This window comes from Haematobia irritans, chromosome 1 (assembly GCF_050003625.1).
Source record: "Haematobia irritans isolate KBUSLIRL chromosome 1, ASM5000362v1, whole genome shotgun sequence".
Taxonomy (NCBI): domain Eukaryota; kingdom Metazoa; phylum Arthropoda; class Insecta; order Diptera; family Muscidae; genus Haematobia; species Haematobia irritans.
The window spans coordinates 15,195,932-15,214,272 of NC_134397.1; the positions used below are offsets into that span (position 1 = coordinate 15,195,932).

General features: G+C 28.3%; 2 protein-coding genes across 9 annotated transcripts in view; one reads left to right on the forward strand and one right to left on the reverse strand.

The window, feature by feature from the left end:
• Jupiter (microtubule-associated protein Jupiter) overlaps nt 1–12,838 on the forward strand; it is a 249,325-nt gene extending 236,487 nt beyond the window's left edge. For 3 of the 7 annotated variants that reach the window (XM_075289317.1, XM_075289315.1, XM_075289318.1), the window contains 4 exons: nt 2,147–2,401; nt 5,092–5,112; nt 5,218–5,622; nt 10,923–12,838. In XM_075289317.1, coding sequence (XP_075145432.1) covers nt 2,147–2,401; nt 5,092–5,112; nt 5,218–5,622; nt 10,923–11,056 — 815 coding nt within the window. In that variant the 3' untranslated portion in view covers nt 11,057–12,838. The remainder of the gene's footprint in view (nt 1–2,146; nt 2,402–5,091; nt 5,113–5,217; nt 5,623–10,922) is intronic. The other 4 variants (XM_075289319.1, XM_075289321.1, XM_075289320.1 and 1 more) reach the window with 2 other exon arrangements.
• Nucleotides 12,839–15,267: 2,429 nt separating this feature from the next.
• On the reverse strand, nt 15,268–16,187 carry Dtd (D-aminoacyl-tRNA deacylase). Of its 2 annotated transcripts, XM_075289323.1 has the most exons (4): nt 16,044–16,187; nt 15,840–15,930; nt 15,531–15,766; nt 15,268–15,463 (listed from the first exon to the last, which is right to left on the reverse strand). In XM_075289323.1, exons 1-4 carry the CDS (start codon nt 16,084–16,086, stop codon nt 15,324–15,326), a joined length of 510 nt encoding a protein of 169 aa, XP_075145438.1. In that variant the 5' UTR covers nt 16,087–16,187; the 3' UTR covers nt 15,268–15,323. The 2 variants fall into 2 exon arrangements, with proteins under 2 accessions (XP_075145438.1, XP_075145439.1); XM_075289324.1 differs by lacking the exon at nt 15,268–15,463 and having other exon boundaries at nt 15,626–15,766; nt 15,836–15,930.
• Between the last annotated feature and the right edge of the window lie 2,154 nt (nt 16,188–18,341).

Consider the following 18,341-nt stretch of genomic DNA (forward strand, 5'->3'; position numbering starts at 1 on the left):
AATGTTTGAAAGAAATAAAATTTGAACAAAGTTTTTGATAGAAATAAAATTTTGACAAAATTTTTGATAGAAATAAAATTTTTGATTTAAATAACATTTTGATAAAATTTTTGATAGAAACAAAATTTTTGATAGAAATGCAATTTTGACAAAATTTTCTATAGAAATAAAATTTTGATAAAATTTTTGATAGAAATGCAATTTTGACAAAATTTTCTATAGAAATAAAATTTTTGATAGAAATGCAATTTTGAAAAAATTTTCTATAGAAATAAAATTTTGCGAAAATTTTCTATAGGAATAAAATTTTGCAAAAAATTTCTATAGAAATAAAATTTTGACAAAATTTTCTATAGAAATAAAATTTTGACAAAATTTTCTATAGAAATAAAATTTTGACAAAATTTTCTATAAAAATACAATTTTGCAAAAATTTTCTATAGATATAAAATTTTGCAAAAATTTTCTATAAAAATAAAATTTGCAAATATTTTGTATAAAAATAAAATTTTGACAAATTTTTCTATAGAAATAAAATTTTTACAAAATTTTCTATAGAAATAAAATTTTGACAAAATTTTTGATTTAAATAAAATTTTTTGACAAAATTTCCTATAGAAATACAATTTTGACAAAATTTTTGATAGAAACAAAATTTTTGATAGAAATAAAATGTTGATAAAATTTTCGATAGAAATGCAATTTTGAAAAAATTTTCTATAGAAATAAAATTTTGCAAAAATTTTCTATATAAATGAAATTTGCAAAAATTTTCTATAAAAATAAAATTTTGACAAAATTTTTGATAGAAATAAAATTTTTTGACAAAATTTCCTATAGAAATAACATTTTAACAAAATTTCCTATAGAAATAAAATTTTGACAACATTTTCTATAGAAATGAAATTTTGACAACATTTTCTATAGAAATAAAATTTTGAAAAAATTTTCTACAGAAATAAAATGTTGACAGCATTTTTTTAAACAATCATCATATAATAACATATAGACAACAAATTACTGTATACAACTGATGTAGAACTACTATGCTTTATGGGTTCTAAAGATTTGGTCTTGTTGATTGTGATTCCGAGCCATAGAAGCACAACATTACACCAAGGATTCATTTCACACGCAAACCTTTTTTTAAAATTGAGTTTCGAGTACTTGATACGGGGAAATAAAATTGAATTTATTTGTTTTTAAACTCTCCAGCATAGGATGGGGGATATACTAACTTTGTCATTCCGTTTGTCATGCATCGAAATATTGGTCGGAGACGCCATAAAGTATATATACTAGAGCTTCATAAAATATATATATACTAGAGCTCGACCGAAGTGGGGTTTTTGGCCGATGTTCGACAAGAAAAGCAATAATCGGCCGAAGCCAATTATTTTCCTGAAATTTGTAAATAAGGAAATTTTGTGTGTTTTATTTCACTATGTTATTAGCGAAGCCGATTCTTCGGTCGAGCTCTAATATATACTCTGCGTCGTGGCGAAATTCTGAGACGATCTAGCAATGTCGGTCTGTTGAAATCATTTGGCTTTCGGAGCCTCTTGGAGGAGGAAATTACATCCGATCCGGTTGAAATTTGGTACGTGGTGTTAGTATATGATCTCTAACAACCATGCAAAAATTGGTCAATATCGGTTCATAATTATATATTGACCCCATATAAACCGATTCCCAGATTTGACATCCGAATCCTCTTGGAGGAACAAATTTCATCCGATCCGTTTGAAATTTGGTACTTGGTGTTATTATATGGTCTCTAACAACCATGCCAAAATTGGTCCACATCGGTCCATATTTATATATAGGCCCCATATAAACCGATCCCCAGATTTTGACCTCCGGAGCCGCATGGTTGAATAGAAATCGAGATAGTTTTAGTTAAATTATTTTACATCCAGGACTTTCATATTCCCATGAATCCGTTTCTACACACGCTATAGTAAATAATTTTTAATAATTTTTTTATGTTGTAATTCTTTTTAAATTTTTTTCTACCTAACCATTTACCTAAAAAATATATTATTTTTATTAATTGCTATTTCAATATTTGTTTGTTATTACAATGATTTGGTTAACAAATCGTAAAACAAACAAATTTTCTTTTTTTTTCTCTTGCTCTCAAAAGGTGATCAACCACGTCGTGCTCAAAAGAATGTTGACTCATATCAACGTCTTTTCGGAGAACCTGAGCGTGCAGCTACTCCAGCCAAAAATCACATGAAAAGTAACATTCCATTCGGTACTAACAATGATAACATGATTTCCAATGGCAATGGCAATGGTCATCATTACAATGGAAAAAGTGGATCTGCGTCATCGGCCTCATCATCGGTCTCTTCATCCACCGAGAATCTCAAAATGAATGGTTACTCTAAAACAGGTGAGTTTTTTTCTTTTCAAACAAAACAAAAATACTACTCTCCATTTATTGTTTACCATTTGTGATATACATATATTTTTTGTTCGATTTCGTAATTAGTATAATTTTTATTTTTTTTTAATTTGTTGTTATTTTTTATGATTTTTATGGGTAGGGTATATATTTGCCTTTTCTAATGAACCTCAATGTTGTGGAAAATTAGTTTTTCACTGTTATCTATGTAATTCATTTTCAATAAAAATAGCGAAAATCACGGAAGAGAAATATTAATTGAGCCATCATATATTTACTCATTGGTTGGAATTTAAATAACTAAAACCCATATAAGGTTAATTATTTCATGGTACACAAATTCAGCATAGTGGGTGATTTTGACAAAATTTTCTATAGCAAATAATATTTTGACCAAATTTTCTATAAAAATAAAATTTTGACAAAATTTTTTATAGCAAATAAAATATTGACAAAATTTTTTATAGCAAATAAAATTTTGACAAATTTTTTTATATCAAATAAAATTTTAACAAAATTTTCTATAGCAAATAAAATTTTGACAAAATTTTCTATGGCAAATTAAATTTGGACGAAATTTTCTATAGCAAATACAATTTTGACAAAATTTTCTATAGAAATAAAATTTTGACAAAATTTTCTTTAGTAAATTAAATTTTGACAAATTTTTTATAGTAAATTAAATTTGGACAAAATTTTTTATAGTAAATTAAATTTTGACAAAATTTTTTATAATAAATGAAATTTTGACAAAATTTTCTATAGAAATAAAATTTGATACAATTTTCTATAGCAAATAAAATTTTGATAAAATTTTCTATAGAAATAAAATTTTGACAAAATTTTCTATAGCAAATGAAATTTTGACAAAATTTTCTATAGAAATAAAATTTTGACGACAATTTTTATAGAGAAAAAATTTTTACAAAATTTCCTATAGCAAATAAAATTTTGACAAAGTTTTCTATAGAAATAAAATAAAATTTTGACCAAATTTCCTATAGCAAATAAAATGTTGATCAAATTTTCTATAGAAATAAAATTTTGACCAAATTGTCTATAGAAATAAAATTTTGATAACATTTTCTATAGAAATGAAATTTTGACAAAATTTTCTACAGCAAATAACATTTTGACCAAATTTTCTATAGAAATAAAATTTTGACAAAATTTTTTATAGCAAATAAAATTATGACAAAATTTTTTATAGCAAATAAAATGTTGACAACTTTGAAAAAATTTTCTATAGCAAATAAAATTTTGACAAAATTTTCTATAGCATAAACATTTTGACAAAATTGTCTATAAAATAAAAGTTTGATAAAATTGTCTATAGAAATAAAAGTTTGATAAAATCTTCTATAGAAATAAAATGTTAACAAAATTTTCTATAGAAATAAAATTTTGACAAAAATTTTTATAGCAAATAAAATTTTGACAAAATTTTTTATAGCAAATAAAATTTTGATAAAATTTTCTATAGCAAATAGAATTTTGACTAAATTTTTTATAGAAATAAAATTTTGACAAAATTTTCTAAAGCAGATAAAATTTTAACAAAATTTTCTATAGCAAATAAAATTTTGACAAAATTGTCTATAGAAATAAAATTTTGATAAAATTTTCTATAGCAAAAAAATCATGACAAAATTTTCTGGCACAATAATTTTGACAAAATTTTCTATAGCACAAAAATTTTGACAAAATTTTCTATAGCACAAAAATTTTGACAAAATTGTCTATAGAAATACAATTTTGACAAAATTTTCTATAACAAATAAAATTTTGACAATTTTCTATAGCAAAAAAGTTTTGAAAAAATTTTCTAGCACTAAAATTTTGACAAAAATTTTTATACATTTACAATTTTGACAAAATTGTCTATAGAAATAAAATTTTCTATAGAAATTAAATTTTGACAAAATTTTCTATAGAAATGAAATTTTGACAAAATTTTCTACAGCAAATAACATTTTGAACAAATTTTCTATAGAAACAAAATTTTGACAAAATTTTTTATAGTAAATAAAATCTAGCACAAAAATTTTGACAAAATTTTCTAGCACAAAAATTTTGACAAAATTTTCTATAGCACAAACAATTTGACAAAATTTTCCTTAGAAATACAATTTTGACAAAATATTCTATAGAAATACAATTTTGACAAAATTGTCTATAGAAATAAAATTTTGATAAAATTTTCTATAGAAAAAAATTTTCTAGCACAAAAATTTTGACAAAATTTTCTATAGCACAAAAATTTTTACAAAATTTTCTATAGAAATAGAAAATTTTGACAAAATTTTCTACAGAAATAGACAATTTTGACAAAATTTTTTATAGAAATAAAATTTAAGTTTTCGCTACAAGCACACATCATTTCATTGATCAGGAAGAAGTTCACCATCTACGGTATATTAAGGACTTGTTTATTTTATTTTCTCTTCATTTCATTATTTAATTTTTTAAGAATTTTTTGTTTTCCTAGTTTTATCTGTCATTTTACAAAGCAAAGCAAAAAAATAAAATATATTTTTTCAACAACTATTCAAACAAACAAATATAGAATTTCTATTCACATATATTTGCTTTTTGACCACCTCACGCTTTACACAATTTTTTTCCGATCTATTTTTTGCACGCTGCATACTTTTTGTTTTGACAAAAAAAAAAAACAGTATATCATCGCAAAATGAGTAGTAAGTAATCTTAAATCACAAAACTATTTAGAGAAAAAATTTCCCCTATATTGTAATTCTTATCCTTATATATAATCTGTTGTTGTTTTGTTTTTTAATATCCAGAATTAGAAAATGATTCCAATTGCTCTTCAACAATGGCTTCCACTGGGTTAAATAATGAAAATATGGCTGATTCAATTACTGATTTCAAATATGATGCTAAATCTGATAAAGCATCACCCCAGACTTCAGATAATTTAAATATGCAAAATTTACCGGAAATAAATATAGGTGACGTTGCCAATCAAACAAGTAATACTTCCGAATGCAATACAGATATTCCAATATCTTTAACCGAAAAATTCTCACCGCCCTCTGTGGCATCGGATGAGGCTTCGTCAGAATGTTTTGATATTGGTAATGCCGCTAGAACAGCCGCTGCTTCAGCTCGTAACCCTTTGACTGGTGTTGGTTTGGGAGCAGATGGTGTGGGTGGATGGAAACCTATTAAACCCAAGACGCGTAGAGGTGAAATTCAATAGAAATACTAATGTCACATTTTTTGTCGAATTTCTGACACTATTGCGCTTCATACGAAAATATTTGCAATTTTTTGATTGAGCCTTTTGGTAGATGTTTTTTAAAGTAGATGTAGACAATTTGTTTGGGAAAAAATTTGCCCAAAGCTTTTGATTATTTTTTTAGCAAATATTTACTCTAAATACGTAAAACATTAACATTTAAGGAAGTACCTCGGGTGCTTTCTAATGTAAAAAAAACAGTGTACCCAGAAAAAAATACATTCCTCCGGAACGAAATTTTACACAATGTCTTTAAAGTACATGTAGATATTTGTTTGGGAAAAAAATTTGGCCAACGCTTTTGATTATTTTTTTTTAGCAAATTGATTTGAGGTAATGCCTCGGATTCTTTCTAATGTTAAAAAAAAACATAGTGTACCTAGAGAAAAAATACATTCCTCCAGAAGGAAATTTTAGAAAAAGAAAATTTTCTTTTTTTTACAAAGAATTTTTTTTACAAAGAATTTTTTTTAAGAGCAAATACTCACGAATTTAGGATATGCGCTGGAACGCACTTTTAATTTGCAGTTATTTAAAATATTTGTAGCATCAAAAGAAAACATGGCTTTTTAAAAACTTCGTTCCTCAGAAAAGAGGGCTGTGTAGATTTTTTTTTTAATTATAATAATTTTGCAAAATCATACTTGGTCACTCTGCAAAACCTACACTTCTAAAGATTGCACAATTTTCCTGAGGCGTTTGCTATATTATCATAAGTGAATACCTCCCAAATTTAGACAAAATAAAGGTGATCGAGATAAAAATTGCAATTTTTTAAAATATCGAAAATTTTAAGTTAAAAAATGACCAGAACACATAGTAAAAAATGACCAGAACACATAGTTAAAAAATGACCAGAACACTTTTCCACATTTTTATACCCTGCGTGCACCACACTGTGGAATTGGGCACCACCAAGAAGGAGACGAAACGTGGTGTCTTTGGCAATATTGCTCACAATCGGTCCCTGAGTCGATATAGCCATGTCCGTCTGTCCGTCCGTCTGTCTGTGTACACATATTTGTAATCAAAGTCCCGGTCGCCTTCAAATGTGGCATAAGTTTCTGTTTTGTGTCAGAATAGAACCCTATTGATTTTGGCAAAATCGCTTCAGATTTAGATATAGCTCCCATATATATAATTCGTCCGATATGCACTTATATGGCTCCAGAAGCAAGAGTTTTACCCTAATTAGCTTGAAATTTTTCACTGGGAGAACAATTAGTAGTGAGCTAAATTTTAACTTCCATATATATGTTTTTTTTTTTTTTTTTTGATTTGGGCAATAATGGCTAAAATACCCACATTTTCCTTGAAAATCACCACTGCTAAGTCGAAAACGTAAAAATTACCCCAATTATCCTGTACTTCTAATACATATCTATCGACCGATAAATCATAATATACATTTTATCGAAGTTGCCTCATAATTGGTTCAGATTTAAATGTTTCCCAAATTTATACCCTGCGCCACACTGTGGAACAGGGTATTATAAGTTAGTGCATATGTTTGCAACACCCAGAAGGAGACGAGATAGACACATGGTGTCTTTGGCAAAAATGCTCAGGGTGGGCTCATGAGTCGATATAGCGATGTCCGTCTGTCCGTGAACATATTTTTGTAACCAAAGTCTAGGTCGCAGTTTTAGTCCAATCGACTTCAAATTTGACACAAGTATATGTTTTGGCTCAGAATAGATCCCTATTGATTTTGGTTCAGATTTAGATATAGCTCCCATATATATATTTCGCCCGATATGGACTTATATGGCCCCAGAAGCCAGAGTTTTACCATAATTTGCTTAAAATTTTGCACAAGAAGAACAATTAGTACTATAGTCAAGTGTGCCAAATTTTATTGAAATCGGTTCAGATTTAGATATAGCTCCCATATATATCTTTCGCCCGATATGGACTAATACGGTCCCAGAAGCCAGAGTTTTACCCCAATTTGGTTGAAATTTTGCACAGGGAGTAGAATTAGCATTGTAACTATGCGTGCCAAATTTGGTTGAAATCGGTTCAGATTTGGATATATCTCCCATATATAGCTTTCGCCCGATTTACACTCATATGACCACAGAGGCCAATTTTTAACTCCGATTTAGTTGAAATTTTGCACAGGGAGTAGAATTAGCATTGTAGCTATGCGTGCCAAATTTGGTTGAAATCGGTTCAGATTTAGATATAGCTCCCATATATAGCTTTCGGCCGATTTACACTCATTTGCCCACAGAGGCCAAATTTTTGCTCCGATTTGGTTGAAATTTTTCATAGGGAGTAGAATTAGCATTGTAACTATGCGTGCCAAATTTGGTTGAAATCGGTTCAGATTTGGATATATCTTCCATATATAGCTTTCGCCCGATTTACACTCATATGACCACAGAGGCCAATTTTTAAATCCGATTTAGTTGAAATCGGTTCAGATTTGGATATATCTCCCATATATAGCTTTCGCCCGATTTACACTCATATGACCACAGAGGCCAATTTTTAACTCCGATTTAGTTGAAATTTTGCATAGGGAGTAGAATTAGCATTGTAGCTATGCGTGCCAAATTTGGTTGACATCGGTTCAGATTTAGATATAGCTCCCATATATGTTTTTCTGATTTCGACAAAACTGGTCTAAATACCAACATTTTCCACTGCTTAGTCGAAGAGTTGTAAAAATGACTCTAATTTTCCTAAACTTATAATACATATATATCGAGCGATAAATCATAAATAAACTTTTGCGAAGTTTCCTTAAAATTGCTTCAGATTTAAATGTTTCCCATATTTATACCATGCGCCACACTGTGGAACTGGGTATTATTTTTTACTAACATTGTGTTCCACCCTAGTGCATTAGCCGACTTAAATTTTGAGTCTAGATTTTGTAGAAGTCTATCAAATTCTGTCCAGATCGAGTTATATTTAAATGTATGTATTTGGGACAAACCTTTATATATAGCCCCCAACACGGATATGATATGGTATCGAAAATTTAGATCTACAAAGTGGTGCAGGGTATAATATAGTCGGCCCCGCCCGTCTTTAGACTTTTCTTACTTGTTTTTACTAACATTTGTGTTCCACCCCAGGGCATTAGCCCACTGAAATTTTATGTCTACAGTTTTTTTAGAAGTCGTAACAAATTTTGTCCAGATCGAGTCAGATTTAAATATATGTATATGGGAACATAAACCTTTATATATAGCAACCAACTACAAAGTAGTGCAGGGTATAATTTAGACTTTCCTTATTTGTGAGGAAGGAAGGAAAGTACAGTGAAAACTCTCAAACCTGGACACTGAAAAGTGGGCATATCTCTCAAAAGTGATCAGTTTTTGCAAGACGTTTTACTATAGGGCTGTTTTCTTTTTGCACTGGATACAACATTTGTATGGGCTATCCAGAACATCGTTGTACTGGTGTTGTATCCAGAACATCTCATCAGTGCAAGTCGCGCCGATCTTGCCGGATTGTGTTTTGATAAAGTGACGCTTCATCGATTCACAATAGCATTTTATTGTGACTAATTTATCGAAAAACATGTAATTCAAAATGGTATACTGTCATAAATAATCGCAGCAGTAAATATTTATTACTAATTGGAGCATTTCATACATTAAAAATTCAAGATTTCACTTCTTTTCTGTGATTGTTTTTAAACAGCTAATGACAGTGTTGCATATTTTTGGAGATGTCCTGGATAAACGAGTACTCTGTTTTCTTTTAGTCCTTCACGGCTTAGGGTATCCAGTGCTAAAAGAAAACAGCCCTTATATTAACCACTAAAATTAAGGGGACTGTGGAGGTCCACTTTTCAGAGGTTTTAGTGGGGTTTAAAGTGGAAATTAAATGAAATATGTCTCAAACCCACCTCCACAAGTTGTCTACTAATTTAGTTTGGTTTAGGACTTCGGTTGTAATCGCCACCATTTGTCTTTCACCCTATTTTACTTCATTTAAGGATAATATTTTATTTCCTTTGCTGCATCAATAAGCCATTTTATTTTCATTTGTGCTCTTTGGAAGCTTTTTGAGTAATGTGAATATTTAATTTTTCACAATTAAAAAAAATAATACTTTTTTCCATTGGATAGTTTCTTATGCTTAAGATAGTATTTTCAAGTACGGCCCACACAGGGAAAATATTTGACAGATATTTTCCGAAAGCGATATCCAGTTATTTGGAAAATTCTCTCATTACGATCAAATATTTGTCTACACACAAAAAAAAAATCCGATTCAATCACGAAATTAATTGATCCAATTAAAATTTTAATTGAAATGTCTTCAATCACAGAAATGATAGTATCAATAGAAAAAATAATTGAAAGTCAATTAAAAAAAATCAATTGATCCAATTAGGAAATTAATTGATACTTACCCATGTTCCGATATCCACTTCCACTATTCACGTCAAATCCACGAACGTGAAAATTTGGTGTTCTTAATTCCACGTTCTTTTTTCTGCAACCAGCTGGGTTGCACAAATCACCCAAAAATTCACTAAGGCGGAAATCAAAATAAGTGGAATCAATAGACTTATTATAATTTATTATTTTTTTAATTAAAAATGACGCAGTTTTAATACAACTCATGTATTAAATATAAAACATTTCAAATTTTTTACGCGAGTACTTTTTTTAATCGGAAATACACCCATCTTGGACATAATTCAACTTTCACCAAGACTTGCAAGTGAATTGATTTCACGAAAATTCTGGTGAAAGTGGATTGTAGGACACGAAAATCGTGGAATTGATTCACATTCACCTAGAAGTGGATTTGGGAACATGGGCAACTAATAATTTTTGTGCTTGATTTTTGTTTCAATTAAAAAATTTGTTGAATGAATAAAAATGTTTAATTGATTATTTTTTAAAACTCAATTAAGACTTTAAGGTGGGTATTAAGTTTGAGTTTAGCCGCTAAAGTGAAGACCAAATCTGTAAAAACGACATAAAATTATACATATTTGTTGCAAATTTTATTATAACTTGATGGGCAATTGCCCAAAGCAGATTTTCACAAAGTTTGTATTCCTTTAAAATGGATTATTAAAGAAAAGTAATCGTGAAAAAATGACGTTTTTAGCGGCTAAACTCGAACTTAATACCCATCTTTAATTGGAAAAAAATTTCGTGAAAATTTTTTCTGTGTAGTGTGACCACCCTTGATCATACCCTTAGGATTCCAATTTGTTATAAATTTTTTACTAATATTTTTTCATTTCTTTTATCTTTTTAATAGATGGTAATCCTGTCACCGGTGAAGGTTACAACAAATCCAATGATTTCAATCATACACCCAGTTTAAATGGTGCCAATCAGGTCATCAACAAAAATCGTATTCCTCCCGGCGGTTTCTCTTCTGGTCTCTGGTAAATGTGTCTTTCAATGGTGGATATAACACAAGGCATTTCTCCCCCCCACCCTCTCCAGTAAAAAAACTCAAAACTTTTCTACAGCAGCAAAAAAAAATAGAAAATCGAGAAAAAGGACATGACAACAACACAGAGGAGGGGAAAGCCGAAAAAAAGCAACAAAACAAAATTTTATAAAGCATGTTAAGGGAAACAATAATAATGATAATAATACAACAAAACCACAATAACAACAACTAATGCTGCAAATCCGGAGGAAAACCACAAAAAAAGGAAAAATAATTAAAACAGAAAACTAAATCTAAATAATAATCACAACTCTTAAAAAAAAAAGAAAAACAAAACTAAGCTAAGGTCATACACAAACCGTCACAAAAATAAATGGGAAAACCATCAACAACTAACCACTAATATACATAAAAAGGGGAAAATCCCTCATCTTAGGACTCAAAGCATTTAAAACCACAATAGCCAACCATCATCTTGTAACCTGGCCAGAAAGAAATCAACCTTAGAAAAGTTGGTCTCTTTTTTCGATTTCTTAACAAACCAACAAGAAAAGCAAAGCAACTTTTTATGCAAAGCAAACAAAACGTATATATAACAAAATTGTTTTTTATGCAATTTTTAGCATAAAATTATATAATTTTAATCGAAACTGAAGAATATCAAACGAACATTTAAAACAAAACAAAAAACTATACATCTTCATAATGCTAAGTTGCTTTTAAACTTCTAACACAAATATCATAATACCAACTTGAATGAAAGAAAAGCTAACAAAAACACTTGCTCCATATTAAAACAAAAATAATCAAGAATTTTCAATGTATTATGGGTTAATACAATGAAAACTTTGTAACTTTGCAAAATTTGGTTTAATTTGGATAGCCAATAAGTTTGTGCGTTTACTTTTTATCGTTTTGGGATTTCCAAAGGCCATCGTTATTCTACAAAAGAAAAAACAACAGTTGGTGGCTAATAAAAATTTTGTATTCTTTTGTTTTTCCCAAAATTATGTTTTGTTTTATTAATACCACTATGCGACCACATTTCTTTTAAACAAAAGACACACCAAAAGATCTTTCACACATCAACCATTAAAAAAGAAAAAACTATAAAACCCCATAATTCATACATTTTTGCTTGTATTTCGAATTCATCCCATTCATTACACATTACTAGACACTCATCATATATACTTTTAATATATTATTATATTTCTTTAATATATATACTATATTACAATAATAATATTAATAATAATCATTTAATCTTAATTATTACCTTTTTTACATAAAAAAAAGAAATTTTGTAATGAATTTTTTTTCTTAAGTTTATGTGTACTTTTTATAATTATCTATAATTTCCATATATTCCCCAAAATCTTGCTCATATACTTATGTATAATTTCCAAATTATTTGGTTCAAGTAAAAATTCCGTTTTTTTTTTTTGTATCTTTGCTATTTGTTTTACTCCAATCATGTAACTCTTGCTGATTAATAACCACAAAAAAACTTATTAAACGAATATACCAACATTTAATTGTAATTGTCGTCGCATCAGTTTTGAAAACTCAAAAAAACAATAAATCATTATTAATAACTTTGTTAGAAACATCAATTTGTATACCCCTCAAAATTTACCAATTTCCACGTATCATATAAAAACACAACACCCCCCAGAAATGGAAATTCAAAAACTCAATTGTAAAAAATTAAGCGGTAATTTAAAATAAAAAGTTTAATAAAAAAAATTTTTCTTATATAAAATAAAAATAAATTGTTTTATTTAATGCAAATGTAAAAAAGGAAGTATTAAGACAATAAAATAAAAAATCCAAGAAATATCACAAAAAATGATCTTGTAGTGTCTGGGACCAATATTTATTGTAGGCCCATTTTCACGCAGGTCAAAATCATTATCCCTGACATACGGAGAATGCTTGGAAAATCTAAAAGGATGTCATTGAAGTTCCTAACATTCCTTTTTGGACAATTTAATGCACGGATATACAATTTTTATTATTTAGACTGAATTTTATTGTATATTGTATTGTAATCACGGTTGCCACAGTTGTACTTCACAAAATTTCCTGTAGATAAATAAAAAGACATTTTTGACAAAATTTTCTATAGAAATGACATTTTGAAAAAATTTTCCATAAAAGTAAAATTTTGATAAACATTTTTTTTTTTTTTTTTGAAATAACATTTTGACAAATTTTTGTATAGAAATAAAATTTTGACAAAATTTTCTATAGAAATAAAGTTTTGACAAAATTTTCTATAGAAATAAAATTTTAACAAAATTTTTTATAGAAATAAAATTTTTACAAAATTTTGACACAATTTTCTATAGAAATAAAATTTTGACCCAATTTTCTAATGAAATAAATTTTTCTATAGAAATAAAATTTTGACAAAATTTTCTATAGAAATAAAATTTTTACAATATTTCTATAGATATAAAATTTTGACACAATTTTCTATAGAAATAACGTTTTCTATAGAAATAAAATTTTGACACAATTTTCTATAGAAATAAAATGTTGACAAAATTTTCTATAGAAATAAAATTTTGACAAAATTTTCTATACAAATGAAATTTTTACAAAATTTCTATAGAAATAAAATTTTGACACAATTTTCTATAGAAATAAAATTTTGACAAAATTTTCTATAGAAATAAAATATTGACAAAATTTTCTATTGAAATATAATTTTTACAAAATTTCTATAGAAATAAAATTTTGACACAATTTTCTATAGAAATAAATTTTTCTATAGTAATAACATTTTGACAACATTTTTTAAAGAAATAAAATTTTGACAAAATTTTCTATAGAAATAAAATTTTTACAAAATTTCTATAGAAATAAAGTTTTCTATAGAAATAACATTTTGACAAAATTTTCTATAGAAATAAAATGTTGACAAAATTTTCAATAGAAATAAAATTTTGACAACATTTTCCATAGAAATAAAATTTTGACAACATTTTTCTATAGAAATATAATTTTGACAAAATTTTCTATAGAAATAAAATTTTGACAAAATTTTTTATAGAAATAAAATTTTGACAAAATTTTCTATAGAAATAAAATTTTGACAAAATTTTCTACCGAAAAAAATTGACAAAAATTTCTACCGAAATAAAATTTTGATAAAATTTTCTATGGAAATAAAATTTTGACAAAATTTTCTATAGAAATAAAATTTTGACAAAATTTTCTATAGAAATAAAAGTTTGACAAAAATTTCTATAGAAATAAAATTTTGAAAAAAAATGTATATACAATTTTGACAAAATTTTCTACAAAAATAAAATTTTGATAAAAAATAAAATTACATTTTGATAAAATTTTCCAAAAGAAAAAGAATTGACAAAATTTTGTGTAGAAATACAATTTTGACAAAGCTTTCTGAAGAAATAAATTTTTGCAAAATAATATTTTTTGGTAGTTTTTGGTAAGATTTTCTCAAAATGTTGGTCGATTATTTGTGTCTCAAGTTTCGACCGTGACTGTAATGGTTTGCATTATTTTATCTAGAAAGTGTTCGTGTGGATGCGTAATATAGAGACAAATGCCTTTTTCGAATAAAACATTCTCGAAATTCAATAAAATCGTATTTTTGACTATGGCTTGTACAAAATCGAGATTTTCTTCCCGCGTTAACTTGTCTCTTTTGTCAAATTTCGGCTCAGAAATGTCTACACAAAAGGTACTAAATCATTCGCGGGGGTACTACGGTACTGACCTGGGGTCTCTCTTATCACTGCGTGCTGCCCGATTCCATGTTAAGCTCAAATGACAAAAGGGACCTCATTTTATATAGCCGAGTCCGAACGGCGTTCCACATTGCAGTGAAACCACTTAGAGAAGCTTTGAAACACTCGGAAATGTCACCAGCATTACTGAGGTGGGATAATCTACCACTGAAAAACTTTATGTTCGGTCCAAGTAGGAATCGAATCCACGACCTTGTGTATGTGAAGCGGGCATGCTAACATCTTTCGGCCAATATGCATTTATATGACACCAGAAGCCAGAGTTTTACTCCGATTTCAATTGAAAGCGGTTCAGATTTAGATATATAGCTCCCATATATACCTTTGCACTGTAGCCCGTATCGAAGTCAACATCAAATTAATGATTGTCATCCTAACTTGAAAGTTAAAAAAATCTTTTAATGGATACAAAATTTCCATTATTTTAGGTTTTGTAAGGAATACTATTTCTGTTTTATTTTTTCTCTTTATATCTTCATTCCTCCTCCTCCAGTTTGGTTTGGGATAATTCTTTATTAGGTTTTGGTTTAGAATCCTGTGTGGGCGATTCTAATTCTATTGTCACAGGACCATCATTTTGTATATGGACTTGCATGTAGGCTCCAAATTTTCCATCTGTAAAATCAATGACTTTAGAGCATAGTAGATATCCGAGATACAAGTATATCAAGCAGATACTAACCCTTTATTTTATTTGCATCATAAGACGTTCCTAATCTTTTTAAAAATAATTGATATAACGTTTGGGCTTGTTCACCTTGCATTGCCAAATGAAAGTCCGGTTTGTTGCCCTTTAATCGATGATATAGAGTAAATTGTGAAACACACAAAATTTCTAATTTTTCATCTTGGACACTCTTTTGCCAACGTTTGCCAGAGGAATCCTCAAATAAACGTAGTGACAATAATTTGCGGGAGCTGTCATGGAAATAAATTGTAAAAGTAAAAAAACAACAAAAGCACCAACTATGCAAACATACTACATACTTACAGATATTCAACATCCTTTTCCGTATCGGTATGTGTTATGCCCACTAAAACACATAGTCCACGACCGATAGAGCTAATTAGTTCCTCACTAACTGGAAATATTTAAAATTATTTATTTTTTCTATAGAAATAAAAGTTTCGTCCTCTTTACAAAGTATAAGTTTTGAAAGTTAAATGAAATTTCTTTACTTATGCGTAGTTTTACCTGTAACCTTTGCAGAGGTAACTCTTTGCACTATAGCCTTCATGTATGTGGATTAAAAATAAATATCTTAAGATTAAAATTATTTTGGAATATTACGAATAAATCAAAACAACATGCTCAAAGGCACATAGTTGCCAATGTATCTTTACAAACAGATGTTTTTGCAAGAATTGCCAACATCACATTTTTAAGAACTCAACAATAGACCCGTTTTTCTTAACAAGAACCCTGCCAACATTTTTTGAATTTGGGGACTCTTTTGAGAATCCCCACTACGTCGAAAACAATCATATACGACATCAAAAACTCGTCGGAAAAGCGCCGTCACTATTGAGAAGTTGTACCACGCCACGTTACTACAAAAATGTTTCGCATGAGTGCAATTATTAGGTGCCTTCATAGATCAATTTAGAACGGCGCCAATAAGGGACCCTCCAAACAATCAGAAAAAGTGCATTTTAAGATAGTTGTAAAAGAATCATTGTGGTCGAGTAAAACACGTTTGTTTAGATATTTATTAATTTGATTAAACATTTACAAATTCTTAAAAATATAACATTTATACCACTATCACATTACATTTAACATAATTTTTGGCATTAATGATGATGTTGAGTTACAGTAGCGAGTTACATGTTGCTGCGTCTATCAACCAGTGTTTTTATTCCATGGAGGCAGCGTGTCTGTAAAATATTTGAAAAACAATCACTTTATTCCATTTGGAAAATCACCAAATTGTTCACCAATATACCTTTCACAATTTTAAGCGTATAATCTATGTTTTCAGAACTTTATTTTCGTTTTTATTTAATTAAAATATAACAAGCTGGTTGCGCTTGGCGTTTCACAAAAAAATGCCTTTTTTAACAGTAGGGATGGCAAATTACTTGCATGTACTTTTTGATGTACCTTTTCATGATGGTTGAAGTGACATTTACGAGTCTGTGGTAACGATGAGGTTGAAATGGAACTTTGAAATGCTGGCAGGGTTATGGACAACATTTTCTATAGTAATAAAATTTTGACAAAATTTTCTATAGAAATAAAATTTTCTATAGAAATAAAATTTTGTTAAATTTTCTATAGAAATAAAATTTTGACAAAATTTTATTTCTATAGAAATAAAATTTTGTTAAATTTTCTATAGAAATAAAATTTTGACAAAATTTTCTATAGAAATAAAATTTTGTTAAATTTTCTATAGAAATAAAATTTTGACAAAATTTTCTATAGAAATAAAATTTTGTTAAATTTTTTATCGAAAAATTTTAAAAATAAGTTTCGTGTTGTAGCATTACTGCACTAACAAAACGAAATAAAAATAAGATTAAGGGACTTGTAGTTATATGAAAAGATGATGTACAGTGGGAGTAACGATGATTCAATTTGTAAGAGGATAATTCCCAAATGTTTTCTTCATAAAGGCCGGTATGCACCTCTAGCGAAAAATTTCATTCCCATAAGAAATGCATTGCTATTTATGCTAACGAAATTTTCGGTAGCGTTCAATTTCGTAAGCTGGTACGCACCTCTAATGAAAATAACAGGGTTATCAAAAGCATATTTTGGCAGCAAACATTTAATTTATTACAATCATTGTGTGCGTAAAAGGTCTGTAAATAATAAACAATTTATTTGAGGAATATTTGGAACATATATTAACAATTTTTAAAAGCGATTAGCTGGTTTAAAATTTGTGTACACATATCTGTTTTTTTTTTTTGTTGTAGACTTAAATAAATTTTTGCTACCGAAAATTTCGCTAGAGGTGCATACCGGCCTTAAGGAGTTAGCATAAAGGGCCCAAGTTATCTATCCCAGCCAGATCTATACTGAAGACTGTGGAAAGGTTCATTCGCCCGAACCGAAACATGTACAGTATAGGCGTGTATAGATTTGTATATGGCGTTTTCTTTTCAATGACTAATTAATAAAAAGTTCCTTAATCTAAAATTGTCCATTAAGCTCGAATAATAATTGTAAAATTAGAGAAAATGGTTAACTTTAACTGAAAAATGTTCGTCAGTTAAGTTCCTAACTGGCCTATGGAATATAAAGGCAAGATGACAGCTTCGTCTATAATACGGTTTAAAAGTCGGAACACTAACGGAGCTTTATGAAAATGTGGGTAAGTGATATTAATTTAATTTGGAGAAATGGTCCGAAGTTACGAAATATGGTCCAATTATGGAAAAGTGTTGGTCCAAAATAAAAATTCATTGTGGCAACGCTGATTTGAAATTGCAAAACTTTCGTTTGGGGATATTATCTTAATTTCAAAAACCTATGGACCCAACC